Source organism: Pelophylax lessonae (genome assembly GCF_965119305.1).
Source record: "Pelophylax lessonae genome assembly, chromosome: 5".
NCBI classification, from domain to species: Eukaryota; Metazoa; Chordata; class Amphibia; order Anura; family Ranidae; genus Pelophylax; species Pelophylax lessonae.
Genome location: NC_138772.1, coordinates 143,823,817 through 143,843,128, shown reverse-complemented (window position 1 = coordinate 143,843,128; position 19,312 = coordinate 143,823,817). Strand labels below are relative to the sequence as shown.

Below are 19,312 nucleotides of genomic sequence, written 5' to 3'. Positions count from 1 at the left end.
TGCAAGGTAAAATAGCCAGGAGCTGCATGCAGGCAGCCTCTGGTATTCAATGGACATGAAGTAGCTTTGTCCTATTTTGACTTGCAAGAGTGTTGGTATGCATGCACATTCAACTTTTTCACATTCATGTCTGCATTCAAGGCTGCCTAGGATTTGCATGTGTGTGCGTACAGCTGCTGCATCCTTATTCAGTAACATAGGCTTCCTGCACGCATCCCAGGTGGCTCCAAATGCATAAGAAAATGGCTTAATCACGCTGTACATGCTTCAGTCCCTAAGGAGTCACTTCTGTACCTCTTCACCAATGTAAAAGGGCTTTTCTCCTTTGACCACCAATGTGGGGGGTTCCATTGGCCACCAATGTGAGAGGACATTTTTTACACTGATAACAATTTAAAGGGGCTTTCTCCATTGAAGCCAATGTGAGGGGACATTTTTCCATTGACCACCAATACGAGGGGGGTAATTTTACATGCATTTGTCCATTTTTTCCATTGATCCCCAACATGAAGGGCCATTTTTCCATTGACCACCAACATAAAGGGCCATTTTTCCATCGACCTCCAACATAAAGGGCCATTTTTCCATTGACCACCAACATAAAGGGCCATTTTTCCATTGACCACCAACATAAAGGGCCATTTTTCCATTGACCACCAACATGGAGGGCCATTTTTCCATTGACCACCAAAATGAAGGGCCATTTTCCATTGACCACCAACGTGAGGGGGCATTTTTTTACTAACCACCAACTTGAGGGGGAATTTTTCTACTGACCATCAATGTGAGGGGAAATGTTTCTACTGACAGATATTGGGACACTACAACTCTCACAGTCTGTGTTTCATTATTATTTGGTTCATTTTATTATCACCACATAGAGCAAATTAATGTAAACAAAAAAAATCCAATATGGGTGTCAAATACCCTAGTTATACAATTTTTTTTATTCTTTCACAACTTATTGGTAATGCTAATTTACCATGACCTGTAAATGTAATAATTTATTAGCAGGGGTTCCTTGAGACCTTAAATTATTTCAAGGGTTTCTCTGGTGTAAAACATTTAAGAAAGGCTGCTCTAACCAGATAAACATGACCTGGATCATACTTTTTCTTATTCAATCAGAATTAGGAATGAATGTTGTTAACAAATGTCACATGAATCATACTTTTTCATGAATGAAAGAACAATTGAAAGAATTCATGAAAGGTTTTATTTCAGAGGGGCTTACTGTCATTTCTATTGATGTATAAATGAAATCTGGAAATAAAGGCAAAAAAAAGGGGGTAAAAAAATCAGATTTCTTCTTTTTTTCCCCTAATTATTTGACCTGAAATGGAATTGAACCCAATTACTACAAGCAACAGCTCCACTCTTATTATTCGCAGCAGCTCCACTCTTATTTACTCGTGATTCCATAAATCAGGCCCACTCTTAGAGTACCTGGCAAGCAGTCATGCCGCAATGGCTTCATAATACAGAACACATTCACTGACTATTTGGAGTATGAACTTGATTGTAAATATGCATGAGACAGAGCAATAATCTGCCATGCGCAGGCCAGTTTTAAATGACTCCCACTGTATGTCATATCACAACTATGAAAGCTTTGAATAGCGGGCATTTGTATGTTTTATGCCTTTTAAACAACTGTGTACTGTAGTTTTTGACAGATTTATGAATCTGCAAATGTTTTGTTCATTTCTAAGATCTGTAATCAGAATCTCATTCTGACTGCAGAGAAGAGAAAGACTGTGACTGCCATCTAGTGGCCATATCATCTAAGTGCACTTGTAATATTTTCCAATACCTTCTAATCTGTAATCAGTCAATAATGTTGTTATTTACTGACAAGTGCTCAGGTTGCCTTAATTATATGTAGATCCTGAAAATGAATGCATGATTGATGTCTTAAAAGGTTCAGCTTTATTAAGGTTTGGCTTGCTATGCAATTCATATCTCAAAACTAAGTGAAATGCTGGATGTGGAAGATAAATATACCCTGTAATATGCCATTCTTCAACATTGCATTAGTTATTAAATTCTACTGTTTTCCCAGATGGCGAAGCACCTTGCTTGTCTGGGTAGATGTTTAGTTGTGTGCTTGTAATGGAACTTGTAGTCAAACAGATTCATTTTGGGCATTTGAAGTAGAAATCCACTATGGGCTCTTTGTAAATTGAAGAAACATTTATTTTTTTTATTGCTCATTGTGACCCTGTTTGTCCTGATGATAGTCATTACTAGGACAGGAATTAGGAGGAAATTCCACTGTTGTCAGTAAGGTCCACCATTAAGGTCCCTAATTGTCAAAGGTAGGAGTTCGTCTCAATTTGGAAAGACTTTCTTTCACTTTCATTGTGTCACTGGGACAAGACCTAAAGGAAAATTTCCCCAATTAAAAAAACGCAATAAAAATCTGACAGATGATGTAAGACTTCTCCGTACTATCACAAAACAAGATTTTCCTGGAGTTAAAAAAAAAAAATCCATTGTTTTAGGGTAATAATTATGTATTAATGGTCCACCCGGTAAGTTGTTTGACAAAAGAAAAAAGTGCTGATGACAGTGTGTAGTTAAAGTGCAATGTGTAATTGCTTTGTTTTATTTCTTCAGCTCAATATTAAGTCCAGCTATGTGCTTTTATTTACAGAGAAACCCCAAACCTGTAAGCTATCAGTTCCATCAAAATCTAGATTTCTACAGGGCACGAGGAGTGGACTTGATGAATAGATCACGGTGAGTATTGCAATCAGTTGTAGATTGTCTTTAGCTTAGTATGTACTTTCGTCAATGCACTGGTCCAAATCATTTGGTGGAGGGGGGATTATGGTGTGGGGTTGTTTTTAGGGGTTGGGCTTGGCCCCTTAGTTTCCAGTGAGGGGAACTCTAAAGCTAGATACACACTTTACAACTTTCTTTAGATTTTTTCCTTTAGATTTACCAAAATCATGTAATATGAGGTCAAACCTAAACACTTTAAATTTGTATGCAATCAGGCTGGCCCTTGCACTACGTAGTTGAAGGTAGATCTAAAGGAAATCAAACAACAAAAGTTGTATAATGTGTATCCAGCTTTAAGGTGTCAGCATACCAAGACATTTTGGACAATTTCATGCTCCCAACTGGGCCAACTCAACATTGAACCCTACGGACTAACACTGGGATGCCATTAAAGTTCATGTGCGTGTAAAGGCAGGCGTCCCGATACTTTAGGTAATATAGTGTGTGTATATATATATATATATTTTTTTTTTTTTCTATCAGGATCTCATTTGAGAATTCCTTCTATTGTTTTGTCTGGTCTAAATCAGGGCTAGGTTGATTTTTTAAAGTACACCTGGCAACTTGCCTTTGGAAAGCTTGTGTTTAGTTGGTGGGCCACCAAGGAGCAACGATTGAAGTGCCACCCCCACAAGCCACCTTTGTTTAGCCTTATCCTGTGCTAAGTGTCACCCTTTTCATATCTAAAATTGCCAGTACAAAATTAAGATTCTCACAATGTCTCCCCAGCATTCTCCACACCAGAAGACAGCTAAAGTACCAGGCAGTGAGATAAAGATCAAAATATGCCATCAGAGCTACTGTATCAATCATTAGCAGCATAGTATGTCTCAGATAAGTATATTGTGCTGCTTAGCTGGGGACAAATACAAACGAAAAAAGTCAATGTGATATCATTTAAAGGACAGTTCCAGGCAACAAATAAAATAAATCACCTGTTAATACTATCCAGCAAACTAAATTTAAACGGTTAACTGATGTTCTGAAGCATCCCCTTAGAACTGAGGAATGTGTAAATAGTGAAAAATGAGCAGTAATAAATGAAATGCATTTTTTATCCTTTACGTAACCCCTTGCAATTTATTGAAGTTATTTTCATATGTTGCCTAGAAAAGTCATAAAAAACTCACACCGTTTAATTTCCATTGTCTTTTTCTGTATGTGGATGATGGCACTGTAGTTAAAGTGATTGTATTGTCTTGTTTTTTTTAATAACAAACATGTGTAGTTGGTTTTGCACAGAGCAGCCATGATCCTCCTCTTCTCAGGTCCCTCGTTGCTGCTCCTAGCCCCTCCCTCCTGTCGAGTGCCCCCACAGCAAGCAACTTGCTATGGGGGAACCCAAGCCGAGCTGTAACTCCGTGTATCCATTCAGACACAGAGTTTCAGCCAATCAGGAGAGAGAGAGTCCCGGATGGCCAAGGGAGTCCTGGACATCGCTGGAAAGAGATGGGGCTCAGGTGAGTATCAGAAGGTGCTGGGGAGGCTGCTACACCTAGAAGGTTTTTTTTTTTTATCTTAATGCATAAAATGCATTAAGATAAAAAACCTTATGACTTTACAACTCTTTTAATAAAAACCCATCTTTTTCCTAATAGATATACAGATGTCATATGACATACCCCAGCTTTTTCCCAGCCTGTCTGCATAGAAACATAAGCAGGGGGAGATTCTAGTCCTATGCTGCTGGTCACATATTAAAAAATATATATTTTTTTATTATTTTAGCCAATAAAATGGTGTGTGTGGATTTCTGCCAGTCACAGACTGTGTCACGCCCCTTCCAGCCTAGAGTAACAGGGAGGTAAAGCCTCCATCAATCTACGTGTAATATCCCGCTCACATTGTGTTCAACTGGTTTGCAGGCATGAAGGAGGAGGGAGGAAGTGGGCTGTTATTTAGCACCGCGTATACACCAATATGTGTGACTCTATAGTAGCTCTATAGTGGGCATGTGATAGGGAGGAAATTCTCAGCATAGAAACTGAGCAGGTGCAGAGTTGCCACCACAGCTGCAAAATCCCTAGCTGAATTGGGGACATGGACAGAAAGGGGAGATAGAGAACAGCAGGATCAACCAGGTTTTTTGCAGAATACAGAAAGTGAATCTCATAGTGACTAAGTGAGTATGAACAGCATGTAATACACCATTTACTGGTAGTTTTTTTTATTATGTTGGTTTAGTGGCACTTTAAGAATAAAAAATGTTAACGTTGATTGTTATATAAATAATGTAATGCTTACGTTATTTTTTTATCTTTAAATTTAGGGCTAATGCCAAGGTAGCACCCATAAATATAACAAAGGTCTCTAGCAGTTTACTAAACCTTGGACGAAAACTAATTGGCCCAGCAATTCCAACTGGAGGAACAATGAATCCAATGATCTCAACACCAAACACCAACATAAACTATAGTGTTGGGAAACCCAGTCTTTCTGAAGTTCTTCCAAGTCAACCTGTTGCTGAACCAACACCACATCATGCTCCACCACCTCTGGCGATGCCACAAAACCAGCGCATGATGAAATCGGAGAGCATGCCTGTGCACCTTAGTAAAGGTATGTGTCTTGTGGAAATCTACTTATATTTAACATTTCAGGTTTAGCCACTTCTGGTACCATCATGTATTTGGAAGCAGTAGTGGAACTAAAGCACATTCAAAGAAGATTGTCAGACTAAGGTCCCCATAGTTGAGTGCCCTCTAAGAATTGATGTTCTTTGTTTTGTCTTTTATTTTTTAATTAACTCATTAATTAATTTTACAGTGTATCTTAAAGCAGAACTACACTACATCTGAGCACCACAAACCAAAAACACCATTTATTTCATTTTTAATCAAACCAAACTCCCCCATCTATCCATGTCTCCATGCTTTTTTTGCTAAGATATCAGTTTGAAAAACATTATTCTGGGATAAAATAGAGAAACATTTAATTTAATGGCATTATTATTATTATTATTTGCTTTTTTCTATCCTGCTGGAGATTTACCCTCTTTGCCCTGGTAACCATTCTCATCACAAAATATGATAGAAAGTAAAAAAATATTACAGTTGTCACTGTAGGAGGAATAGAGAGGAAATTCCCAATAATGACACCTATTTCAGTGACGACTGAAAGTTCCCCTCAATCCATTGTTGTGTTTCTAGGTCAGTGTTTCTCAACCTTTTCTCAGTCAAGGAACGCTTTAAAATTATGGACAGTCTCAAGGCACCCCATTTTAAAATGTAAAAAGCTATTCTAATAGTTTTACATAATGCGCAAACATCGACACACATAGGACACCCAACATTAGAAGTTATTTATTCTTTTAAAGCAAATACACTTTTGCACACTGGTACTGGCTAGTATCCCAGTGTTTCTCCTCTTCCCTCAGTTTCTTTCCATCACTCAGCTAACGTGACTCCAGTGTTGATGTAGAGGGGCAGGGAGGGTCAAACAAGGATGCTGTGCAGGCAACAAACACCCTTCTTAATAATACTAATGACATCCATAGTTTGTAGGATGCCAGTGGCTGGAAGGTTGCAATGGTGCACAATGAAAACCTGTGGCTTTGTGGAACTAAAAAGCAGGCTTGATCCACCTGCTGGCTTGTATAAAATTTTAGGCAATTTTTAGGCTTTTGTTAAGGCACCCCTGAAGAAACCTCAAGGCACCCTGGTTGAAAAATGCTTGAAAATGCTCTAGGTCATGAAGGTATTTTATTTCTCAATGGAACACAAATAGCAAAAAAATGAAACGAACTTTGGTTGGTCCTTTTTGAGTCTCTTTATCCACTTGTCTACCCAAGCGATTTTAAAAATGTTTGCACACATGTTAAAATCTGCATTTTTTTTTTGGTAGAAATTAGTTTAAACTCCCAAAACAATTATACATTTTCAGAAAGCAGAGACCCTGGAGAATAAAATGGGGGGGAGCAATTTTTGTCACATGATGTATGCACAGCTATTCATCAAACACATTATTTCAAAATAAAACTAATTTTAGTGCAAACAAATCCTATATTATATCGAATTTATTTGGTAAAGTATAGAAGATAGGGTTAAGTCAAATAAATAGATCCCAAACATGTCAAGCTTTAAAACGATAGTCTCTCCTGAAATTGCAAAAAACTGCAATAATGAGAATTCTTCATAGGTGATGCTTTACAAGCTTTTACAGGTTATACATTTAGAGTTAAATAGTCATTGAACCCATTATGACTACTTTGTGTAGATGATCAGGCAGTGTATCAATAGTTTATAGTAATCTATAGCACAGATAATACACTTGTCAAGAATATATTTGGTTCCATGTACTGTGGTCTTGTGACATCTAGAGGTTACTCACCGCAATAGGAGACAGGGGTAGAGCAAGTAGCAAAGGTCCTATGAATCTGCCAATGTCACTATGGGAACTACCTGCACATAACACTGCAGTGGCGTTCTCCTTTTTATCATAATAGACTGGCAGTGAGGCTCCTTGTAGGAGCTCCTGCCAAGCACACTCAGTGATCAACCCCTAAATCCTTGCAGTGTGTATCACATTGGGCGGCTTGGAGGTGTAGGAGGAAGTAAATGGCTTCCTTGTGGCTACTGGCAGAGAATGCACAATTGGAGTTGCAATGCCACACCCAGTGGATTGGCTGTGATAACATTGCCACAGATAATAGGAAGCCCATGGAAAGAGTAGGATCCTCCAGGTAATTACTAATTATGCAAAATTAATTGATGAAAAGCTTCTGGTACAAGGAACTGATAACACTTTTAAAGACGTAGACACTTAAAAATGTTTGTGTTTAATGCAAAAAGATGCCTCACATGTACGCTGCAATTTATGCTTACATTCATGTGCACTCCCTATGTTGTGTGTTTTTTATAACTTTTTTTTACTCTTTTTTTTTTTTCATTGAAATATATTGTATCAAAAGGTGACTAAAAAGATCCCAAGTGATAGCATTGGGCAGGCGACAGGTCCTCTTTATGGAGAAAATGGGATTCTATTAGACTCCTAGTATTTCCCCTGCAGCAAATAAAGCACAGATCTTGCTTGTTTGGCTGCTACCCTGGCTACAGTAGTTGGAGAATGACAGCTCTGAACCCGGAAGTGATGTAGTGCACGTTGCTTCCGGGTTCATTGGTGGCAAGGTACATCAAAGAGCTTCCTCCTGCTCTCACTATAACAACCCTTTATCTCGTGGTCCTGGGAGAAAGGGGGGGGGGGGATTTACCTTTAGAACCCTGTATAAGTGATCACTTTTACTTGAAAACCCTTGCCGGATCAAAAAATGAATACCAAGCTCAAGCCTGCAGCAGCAGCCATGGGTTTGCTTTAATACCTTGAATACCAGGAAGTTTATAAATGTTCCTTGGTAGACAAGGGGTTAAATGCAACCCTTTGATTCACTCATATTCTGCTTTTCTGCACTCTCCCATGTTTTTCCTAAGCATCCACAAAGTACCCAAGCTGGCCTGCTTGATCCTATTTAAGGCTCCATTCACATATTGGCGCCCCGGATCGCAGGCAGAATCACCACGATTCTGCCCGCAGTTTGGAATCATGGCAAATTGTGGGAGGCCCGCGCGATTCCTGTCACTTCCAATGGCACCCCAAAAATGTGATGAGATTTTGCTGTAATTGTCGCCCGATGAATCACGGTAAAATCGCGCAAACAGAATCAGGGGACATCTGTCGCCCAAGTTCTGGTACCTTTTTTTTGGGGGCGACAGGCGTCCCATTAAATTTTCTTTGGACGATTTACCGCAAATTGACAGGTGAAAATCTCAGCAAAATCGCGCTGCGTATGGGGTGCCATTGTAAGTGACAGAAATCACATGGGCATCCCGTGATTTGCCATGATCCTGAAATGCGACCCGAAACACCAATATGTGAATGGAGTCTAAAAGTCGAATTCTCCTCTGATATCTGGTGCAAACTTTGGACTTCCTGTCCTACAAAAAGCCTTATTGTGACCTGTTTTCAGTTACATATGGCTTCAGTTCCATGGGTTTATAATTTATACTCACTGCTTATGGAGAAAAAAACTATATAAATAATTAGCTTGTTCTATTCGTAAGTCAACTATCAAGGGGGACGTGTGAAGAGAATGAATTAAATGACAAAAAAAAAAAAATGTTTGTTTCGAATAACAATAGGCCTCAGCTTCTAAAGTTATGCTGTTATATCTGCAAAATTATACAAAAAAACATATAAACATGTTAGAGAGAGACGAAAGTTGGACAACAATGATATGACAAAGAACAGAATAGACAGTGAGTAGACAATGAATATACGCGTAGTATAATGTACACAAATTGAAAGTCACCAGAGATTCCGATTATTCCTATTAACATATATAAAGCATTTTTTCAATTTACTGTTAAGTAGTATGTATATCTACTTATGTAAAATGGACAGAAGATCTACTGTTGTATAAAAATAAAAATAAAACTGCTATAATCTTATGAATAAGAAGGATAAATATAATCAAAAGGAAACTGTAATGTCATTTAACATTACACTACTTTTGTGACATTTACCCAAAAGTGATTTTAACTTTGCTGTTGCGTATGTTAATTATTGCATCCATATATAGATTTGTTAATGTTCCCTCCGCTGATCATCTGGAAGATGGGGTTCTAAACACCAACTTGATGACATTTAGTTTTCCGAAGTACCATGCCTCATAAACAATCGATACGTTTTTTTTCTTCATAAACTACAGCTTTTACATAGTTTCAGCTTTCTTTCAATCCTTGTAATGCTGATCTTTTACATCTTTTTTTAGCCACTTCCTTTACTAGCCTCAACTGCACATTATTTCCCAGAAACGGCTTCCTGGCTGTGATAACAGTAGACCATACCTGCACAATACATTTCATGCAACAGGGAACTCTATGTGACAGGGGACAATGCAGGAGCAGAAGAACATCTTGTAATTTGCATCTCAGTGCTACTGATCTCCTCCAGCCTCTTTCAGCACGGGTGCCATTCAGAGAATGCTTTGCATTTTTCTCAATGAATGCAAAGCATTCTGTGATTGGACAAGGTAAAAAGGCAGGAAGGAGACATCACAGAGAACGCTTTGTATTTATTGAGAAACATTCAAGGCATTCTCTGAATGGTGCCCATGCTGAGCGGGTGACCCCTTGGGGGGAGTACAATGCAACAGTCAGCCACTCTGCACAAGACCCAGAAGACAGCGGCAATCACTGTAGTATAAGCGACTACTACAGTGAATCTCCACTTCCTGCAGGGGATCGTCCAGGTATGAATGTGAATACTTAACATTGGTCCAAGTTGGACCAGTGTAACAATACAAGAAAATCCCACAACAACTTTAAAATTGGAATTTACAATAACATGTTCAATCTTATATGGGATTTTAGTGAATGGGTTTAGATCTCCCATGTTGCATGTGTCATGTTCCACTACAATGGCCAAGTAAGACTTATGACCAGTTTGATGCTCATATAGCACTTCATGAAGCCATCCTAAGTTCTCTTCTTTGAAAATTTTAATGATATTGTAGCACTACCCCCTAAGGAGCCCCAGCATTTTTGGTTCCCCTTATTCCTGCACAGCCAGGCAACATGCATTTTCCAACATCCAAGGTCCGTGACCAGTCCATGGGCTTGTTTTGTGTTTTTTTGTAGAGTAAAAAACCTGGATGGGGTCTAGGGGTATATGGAATGCCCAACTTGATTTAAAACAAATCTTGGAAGAAAAAACTTCCCAAAAGTCGATCGTGGACTTTCTACTAAGTAACCCAGTCTCTGTAAATGAGCATTTAGTCCTCTTCAAAGGAACCTCTTTAGACCCCAGCTTGAAACTGCCCATCCACCTGGCTGTCTCAAAGTCCCAGAGCAAGGGATTCCAGAACAGACTTGTTTTTTAGCACTGTCCCGGGGAGAACTGGTTGGTTATGGCTTATGGCAGCTAGCAACCCTCTCCCTTGTAGGTCCTTGGAGTGTAGAGGTCATACGGTCCTTGTCCGGCAACTGTATGTGAAACTGCTTTCAGGCGTTTTGCTGGGCTAGTTTTTTCAGCTTCCTTCTTCCAACCTCCAGCCTGAAGGCAGAACCCACTTCCCTGGGGCCCCCTCCCAGGGTACACACAGCATCACTTCATCTTCCACCCAACTCCCCCACTGGCCAGGCTCCACAATATTTATGGGCTTGTTCAGCCACCCTGCCAGGCCTCCCCCCTGGGGATTGGCCAGATTCCCATAATATTCTGATCAGCACCTTCTGGCCTTTGCCAACTAGCTTCTAGAGACTTCTCCAAGCTTCTAGAACCAGGGGAAGGTACCAGAGGCCTGACTTGTAAAGCCCTCCAGCCTCAAGTAAACCTTCTGACTCACACCCAGGCTTCTAACAAGCCGCTATCTACACTACACAACTATTTACACAAGAGGGCGCTACAGTATATATTCACCAACTGAAAATTACAGGGAAAAAAGCTTCAATATATAGCAACAATCAGTGATTGGACAAGGTAAAGTGTATTAGGCCAATATGTGATCTGCTACAAATTTCTGTCAGAAAAATTCCAAATAAGTGTATATTGATTGGTTTGCACAAAAGGTATAGAGTCTACAAACTATATGATATTTTTATTTTTCTTTATTAGTAATGGCGGCGATCGGTGACTTATAGCGGGGCTGCGATATTCAGCAGACACTCCCTCATTAAAGGAATGGACTCTCAGAATCAACAAAATAGCTGAGCTAGAAGAACTAATACACATAGCGCATGACACTGTAACGCTCTGGCGTTTGTTTTAGTGAACTGGATTTGCAGCTGCAGAATTTCCACTCAGTAGTCGTGTAGAGATGTGTTGAATCACCATATCCAACTCTCCAGACTCATCATTGGGGCCCAGCCTGCCTCAGCATGCAAATATACAGACACTCAGATAAGATGTTCCTGGAGTGATAGGTTGTATACGATAGTATAGAGGTGATGTGCTGAAAGGACAGGCGTGAGTAGTGATAGCAATGATAGGCACTCAAGTAGTAATGTTCAGGAGTGTTAGCAGATGGTGATAGATAGTATGCAGGTAGGTTAGCAATCATGTACAAGTAACAGGTGGTAGGGGACAGCAGATGAATGTACAGGAGATGCTAACTTAGTGCAAGGGTATAGATGGTAGTAGACTCAAGAGCTAGCAATCTATGTAACAGTGCAGATGATAGAAATAGTAATGCATAGATAGCAACAGTCTTTAGTATGCAAGAGTAGATAGTGTAAGTTGATAGGAAGGAATCCCCTGCGGGGTACTTATCACTAGTTGGTTTAGAGAGGTGAGGGGTCCAGTAATGAGATAAGGATCCGGTAGCGAGATACAGGATCAGTAGCGAGATATAGGATCAAGTAGCGAGATACAGGATCAGTAGCGAGATACAGGATCAAGTAGCGAGATACGGGATCAAGTAGCGAGACTAGAATATAGTTGGTAGTAGACTCAAGAGCTAGCAATCTATGTAACAGTGCAGATGATAGAAATAGTAATGCATAGATAGCAACAGTCTTTAGTATGCTAGAGTAGATAGTGTAAGTTGATAGGAAGGAATCCCCTGTGGGGTACTTATCACTAGTTGGTTTAGAGAGATGAGGGGTCCGGTAAGGAGATAAGGATCAGGTAGCGAGATACAGGATCAGTAGCGAGATACAGGATCAGTAGCGAGATACAGGATCAAGTAGCGAGAATCCGGTCTATCCAGATACTGGGGAAATAGCTGGAGGCTTCGGCAGCGTCAGACAAGGCTGTATAACAAACGGTAGGATCAGGTATAGCTGCATACAGGTGGCTTGCACGAACCTCTTGTGAGTGAAAGCCGGCGATTGAAATAGCCGCTCAGAGCGGCGCCTAGTGATGACGTCATGAGAGTTAAAGGGACAGGTAGCTATATGCGTTCCACCTACCTGAATGGTGGAACGCAATGCGGAAATAATGGGCTGGAAGGGTACCGAAGGTACCAGAATCTTACAGACACACCCACAAAATATGGGACCAAATGGTGAAGCTGGAAATATTTTCAGTTGACAACACTGGAATACTCCGAACTATAGAGTTAACCTATCTAATCATAGGATCGCCTTTTCCAGAGACACAACTTTCTTTACTAGAATTACACACAATGTTACACCAAATTTCCGACCTGTAGATCTCTCCTCTCTACTGGTCATTCTCCTCCATCATTCTCCCACACCCTGGATGGAGTCACATATTTCTTCCATATTACCTAGGACCCCGCAACCCCCCCTTTTTTCTCTACCCCACTCTCCACCACCACCAACTCACCCCTCCCCCCCTTTTTTTTCTCCACATTCTCCTTCCATACTCGGACTATACTGACATTACTTACTGTACACTGACCACAATCTTCCATTTGACTTTAATCTTTGTTTGTTCCATATTATTACTGATTTCTATCTACAACTGGACTTCTCTCATCCCCCAACCTATTTCAACAGACTTATCCACAACCTAATACTCTCAACCATATAACACCGAAATACGCAAGCTCCCACAACACTCTCAGGACAATACCACAGGGGCCTAAACATTCGCTCAAACTGCCATCCTCTTATTCAGATACAGTGCAAATCTTTTTCCCTGGTCCGCATAGAGATCCATATTTCTGTGTTGTGTGCTGGAAGGTCCCGCCCAACACGTTTCGTCAGCAAACGTCTGACATCATCAGGGGTCGCATGACCGAGCACATCGCTTCCTTAAATACCCCATTTGCTGCTCACATAGAAAGATCAATCCAATCAAAGTCAGGACCATCCTAATGATAAGGGTTAACCAGAATAGCCCAACCGTAAACACCATAAATAACCCCTTGTAATTAATCGTTATTGTCAACGTATATCATGTCTGGAACAATGAATTAAGTTAAATACTTGTGGGAGCCCTCTGGTGGTCAATCGAGACCACACATCTGATACAAGGGACATCTACTGGCTTTTTATTGGAATTTCTGGGGAATTTTTATGAATTGTTTGAATTGTGTGATTTTCACCTAGCACTTTCAGTGGAATTTTCACTTAGCACATCTAATATTTGATAAGCTGGGATAAATATCAATATATATATCAATTTGGGTTTAATACCACTTTAAGAATCAAAGTGTTACTGCTAGGATTATTGTTAGAAAGCCTACAATGTCACCATGTTTATGTACCAACAATAGTTGCCTTTCATTTCCATTATTGGAATCTTAAAGTATATCTAAGGGCAAAACTTTAATTTTTTTATAGTTTTGGATAGAGTAGAGATAGATTAGAAAACCTGTCAGTTTGTTTTATTGCTGTCTGTGTCCCCGTTGAGGAGATTCACCCTCTCTATTTTTCCTGTTTACCATTATCATTAAAAGTGAAAGTATTAATGAAGTATTAATGAAAATTTTGGGTTGTCTCCAGAAAAGTAAAAGAGGGGAAATATTCACATGGGGACACTAGTTCGGATGACCTGGGGGTGCTCAAGTAATTCCCTTAATTTGCAGGGATCTCCTCTCTTTTCCTGTTAGGCTATGGGACAGGAAGTTAAGGGAAATCTCCGCAATGGGACACAGATGGCGAAAGAAAAAACTGAGTTATAACCCTCCCTTGCTCTATCTAAAATGCAAAAGAAAATTTTGCCTATAGTTCTATTTTAGGGTTTTGTTTAGACTTGCGGTTGAGGGACGGTCAAAACGCATTGTTAAGCCACATTTTCAGCAGGCCGCAAACCACCCACCCCAAAACTGCAATAGGCAGGTTGGTGCCTGCAAGCTACGATACCGCCACAGTGATGTGATTGCCCTGTGCGGATTATATCAATTACTATTTGACCAGTCTTGATTGGGAGTCATTCTGGTAAGCCCCCGCTTGTTGCACTAGGGTGGTGATTTGTGCTGATTTTCTTCGATTTTAAGACTTTTGAGACCTACACTTGCTTTCTGCAATCATTTTGGAAGATAACCTTTGTCTTCTGCTCTGTCTTGGGACCTTTATATTTACTTCATATGATGTTTGATTTCATATCAATTGAAATATTATTTTCTAAAATTAATTGAGGTTAAGTGGATCTCATTTTGCATGTTTTCTATATGTGCATAATTAATTAATATTTCACTTTTTATCGGTAGACATATTTATAGAAAAGTGTTCCGCGCTGCACGTTTTGTATTTTATTTTGGTGTACTGTGTACAGTGCCTTGTATTCGGCCCCCTTGAACTTTGCGAGCTTTTGCCACATTTCAGGCTTCAAACATAAAGATATAAAACTGTAATTTTTTGTGAAGAATCAACAACAAGTGGGACACAATCATGAAGTGGAACAAAATTTATTGGATATTTCAAACTTTATTAAAAAATAAAAAACTGAAAAATTGGGCGTGCAAAATTATTCAGCCCCTTTACTTTCAGTGCAGCAAACTCTCTCCAGAAGTTCAGTGAGGATCTCTGAATGATCCAATGTTGACCTAAATGACTAATGATGATAAATAGAATCCACCTGTGTGTAATCAAGTCTCCGTATAAATGCACCTGCACTGTGATAGTCTCAGAGGTCCGTTTAAAGCGCAGAGAGCATCATGAAGAACAAGGAACACACCAGGCAGGTCCAAGATACTGTTGTGGAGAAGTTTAAAGCCGGATTTGTATACAAAATGATTTCCCAAGCTTTAAACATTACAAAGAGGACTGTGCAAGCGATAATATTGAAATGGAAGGAGTATCAGAACACTGCAAATCTACGAAGACCTGGCCGTCCCTCTAAACTTTCAGCTCATACAAGGAGAAGACTGATCAGAGATGCAGCCAAGAGGCCCATGATCACTCTGGATGAACTGCAGAGATCTACAGCTGAGGTGGGAGACTCTGTCCATAGGACAACAATCAGTCGTATACTGCACAAATCTGGCATTTATGGAAGAGTGGCAAGAAGAAAGCCATTTCTTAAAGATATCCATAAAAAGTGTTGTTTAAAGTTTGCCACAAGCCACCTGGGAGACACACCCAACATGTGGAAGAAGGTGCTCTGATCAGATGAAACCAAAATCAAACTTTTTGGCATTAATGCCAAACGTTATGTTTGGCGTTAAAGCAACACAGCTCATCACCCTGAACACACCATCCCCACTGTCAAACATGGTGGTGGCAGCATCATAATTTGGGCCTGCTTTTCTTCAGCAGGAACAGGGAAGATGGTTAAAATTGATGGGAATATGGATGGAGCCAAATACAGGACCATTCTGGAAGAAAACCTGATGGAGTCTACAAAAGACCTGAGACTGGGAACGGAGATTTGTCTTCCAACAAGACAATGATCCAAAACATAAAGCAAAATCTACAATGGAATGGTTCACAAATAAACATATCCAGGTGTTAGAATGGCCAAGTCAAAGTCCATACCTGAATCCAATCGAGAATCTGTGGAAAGAACTGAAAACTGCTGTTCACAAACGCTCTCCATCCAACCTCACTGAGCTTGAGCTGTTTTGCAAGGAGGAATGGGAAAAAATTTCAGTCTTTCAATGTGCAAAACTTATAGATACATACCCCAAGCGACTTACAGCTGTAATCGCAGCAAAAGGTGGCGCTACAAAGTATTAACTTAAGGGGGCTGAATAATTTTGCACGCCCAATTTTTCAGTTTTTTATTTGTTAAAAAAGTTTGAAATATCCAATAAATTTTGTTCCACTTCATGATTGTGTCCCACTTGTTGATTCTTCACAAAAAATTACAGTTTTATATCTTTATGTTTGAAGCCTGAAATGTGGCAAAAGGTCACAAAGTTCAAGGGGGCCGAATACTTTCGCAAAGCACTGTATCTGGGTATAGTGCTAGCTGCTGTATATTGTTTAATATTTGGGCCCTAGTGTGTTTTTTCTTTCCTTTTTTTAAAGCCAGCCATACACAATATGAATCTTGGACGGTTCAGCAGGAACCAGCCAAGATTCAAACTATTAGTGGGCAGGCTGAATGTACCAAGTTGATCGATCTATCAACTTGGCTATAACCAGTCTGCCAGATTTGCTTGCGATTATCGCAGGTGGCTGCTATAGCCACTAGCATTAATCACTGTGTTGATGAGGGAATAGTGTGAATTTCTTTCCTGTAAACCGCGGTTGCAGGAAAGAAATTTGTGCCGTGTATGGCCTTTTTTAAGTGACCCTCTCTAGTATTCCCCTTCTCTCCTCCCTTTGCTGTTAGAGAAAAGGTTAATTGGAGATGTGAGAGGGAGGAGTGGAGATGCTGGGCCAGCACAGACAGTAATTAGACACCTCCAGAAAAGGAGAGGGAAGTAAGGGAACTTCATAAAGCAGTCACATTTTCAAGCATATTTAAAATAAACAAAAAGTGCAGCGCTAAAAAATCTAAAATAATAATGAGTGTCCAAATCAGTGCTATAATGAGACCAATAGCCACATATCAAACTATGATGAGGCTAGTCCATCTGCTAAGGGTCCAGTCAAAGAACTTGTAAGTCCTTGAAGAAGCGTGTAATTCAAACGCTATAATGAATATAGGGAGAAGATCTTCTTGTTATATAGGTTAAATAAAAAGCCACCAGTGCACTTCTTACATATAAAGTCAACTCAAATAGTGCTCCCCTCCACCTTGCCTATGCACTCACCAGATGTCTGGTGTATATACACCTTGACTCCTATTCAACAGGAACTGTTGTTATCGCACCCGGTATCGTTCCCACAGTCAGAACCTGGTGTCCTTAACCCTGTCGCATCCACTGCTATTCAGGGTGAACAGGATAGCTGGCGGATACACTCAGATCGTGCCTAGAGTTCAAAACAGGCTCCATGGAACACTCACAAAATCGGAGCCAAAAAAGGTGCTAATATAGTGTAGTATTTATTGTAAAGATTAAAAGGACATGTACATGTAAAATTAAAAAAAAAAAAAAACACACATGTGAGGACCGCCGTTCCTAGAACATAAGGACATGGTGGCCAAGACGCCAGTGTGTAGGCCCCTGACGCCCCAGCATATTTAAAGGCTCATTGGCAGTAATTTAAAAAATTATACTATGCAGTTAAAATGTTGTTTGCCTGATATTTGAATGTTTGGTGCCTATTTTCCCGTCACAGCATGTTTTGTATTATTTAGGATGTTTTTTGGAGAAGTCTTTGTCTCTTTTTGTATACCTTTATTTCTCCAAATAAAATAAGATTCTGAAGAGAAAAAAAATTATAAAAAGGAAAAAACACTACAAATAAGTATTTAAAATATTTGATACTTCTGTGCTTTTACCTGCATTTTTTTTACATTGGTGACAGGATCTCTTTAAAAACTGCCATTTTGTTTGTATGCTGCTATGGAAATATTTTCACAATAAATGTGAAATATATTTTGTTGTCCAAAATAATTATTTTTTAGGCAGACCGGCAAATAATCACTGTGTTATGCACTTGCACATAACCTCAGTACAATCCTGCACTAACTACAATATAATCTAGAAAAAGCTTTAAAATTCTGATATTACTAGTGGCTGAAATATTTTTAAAAATCTACCAAAAAAAAAAAAAGGAAAATACCTAACTTCATAGAGTTAGATGAAATGGTGACTTCCATGTTTAAAATGCAGATTTAAACAAATAATTAAGACTTGCTTCCTGTACATGTGGCTAACTGATCCCTTGCAGGCAAGAATTCGCACAGATTATATGGTCTGCAGGGAATAGTGCATGACTAACCAAGCACAGCCTCTGTTATGAGCTGCAAGGGGATTCTTATTATCTCTCTCTCAGAGTGTGCATAAATCAGCCTGGATTTATTCTGCCTATCAGTCAGCTTTATAAAACTGCCTTTGTGTTTGTGTACCATAGGTAATGCTATAGTCTAAGATTAATAATGTGCCATTGTTTAGGTGAAGTTCTGAGTGTTGGCTGGTGAAGGTGTGTGCAGATGTAAAAGAAATATTGGCAGAATTGTATTTAGTTACAACAATTCAAAAATTGAACTTTGGAAATTAAGTTGGCATGTTAGATCTCTGGGTCAAGGCACGGCGAGTATAAATTATGCATTATATTTACCCCTGATATCCCTGATCCAGAGGTCTTCATCTTCCAAATTTGCCTAGATAGCCCACCTCTATTTTGCATTTGTCCAAGATGTATTTTCAGCTCAATAGAAGTCAATGGAAATTTCACTGACAAATAGGTAAATCTCAGGAAGTAAGACGCTCGGGAATTACGCTCGGGAATTACACTCGGGAATTTGCCGGATGAAAATCTTTAGATCAGGGCAATGGGGTAAAGGCGATCCACATTATTACATCTTACAACTTTATAAAGCAGGAAAGGATGACACTTCATGTGCGTATTGGCTTAATAGTGGGCACAGTTTAATGAGTAATGCGTTTTTTTTTTGAGTGACTGCTTCCATGTTGCAGAAGGCTGCAGGAGAGACACCTAAAGCAGTGTACCAACATTAGGCTGGCCATACATGTTCAATGTTCTTGTACAATTTTCCTTTAGATTTATCTTAAATTATGTAGTGCAAGGGCCTGCCTCTTTGGATAAAATAGAAAGTTGTT

General features: G+C 39.6%; 1 protein-coding gene across 1 annotated transcript in view; it reads left to right on the top strand.

Annotated features, from left to right (window-relative positions):
• TBC1D5 (TBC1 domain family member 5) overlaps nucleotides 1–19,312 on the top strand; it is a 513,309-nt gene that overhangs the window by 364,614 nt on the left and 129,383 nt on the right. The window contains exons 14-15 of the mRNA XM_082257835.1: nucleotides 2,657–2,742; nucleotides 5,057–5,346. Coding sequence (XP_082113961.1) covers nucleotides 2,657–2,742; nucleotides 5,057–5,346 — 376 coding nt within the window. The remainder of the gene's footprint in view (nucleotides 1–2,656; nucleotides 2,743–5,056; nucleotides 5,347–19,312) is intronic.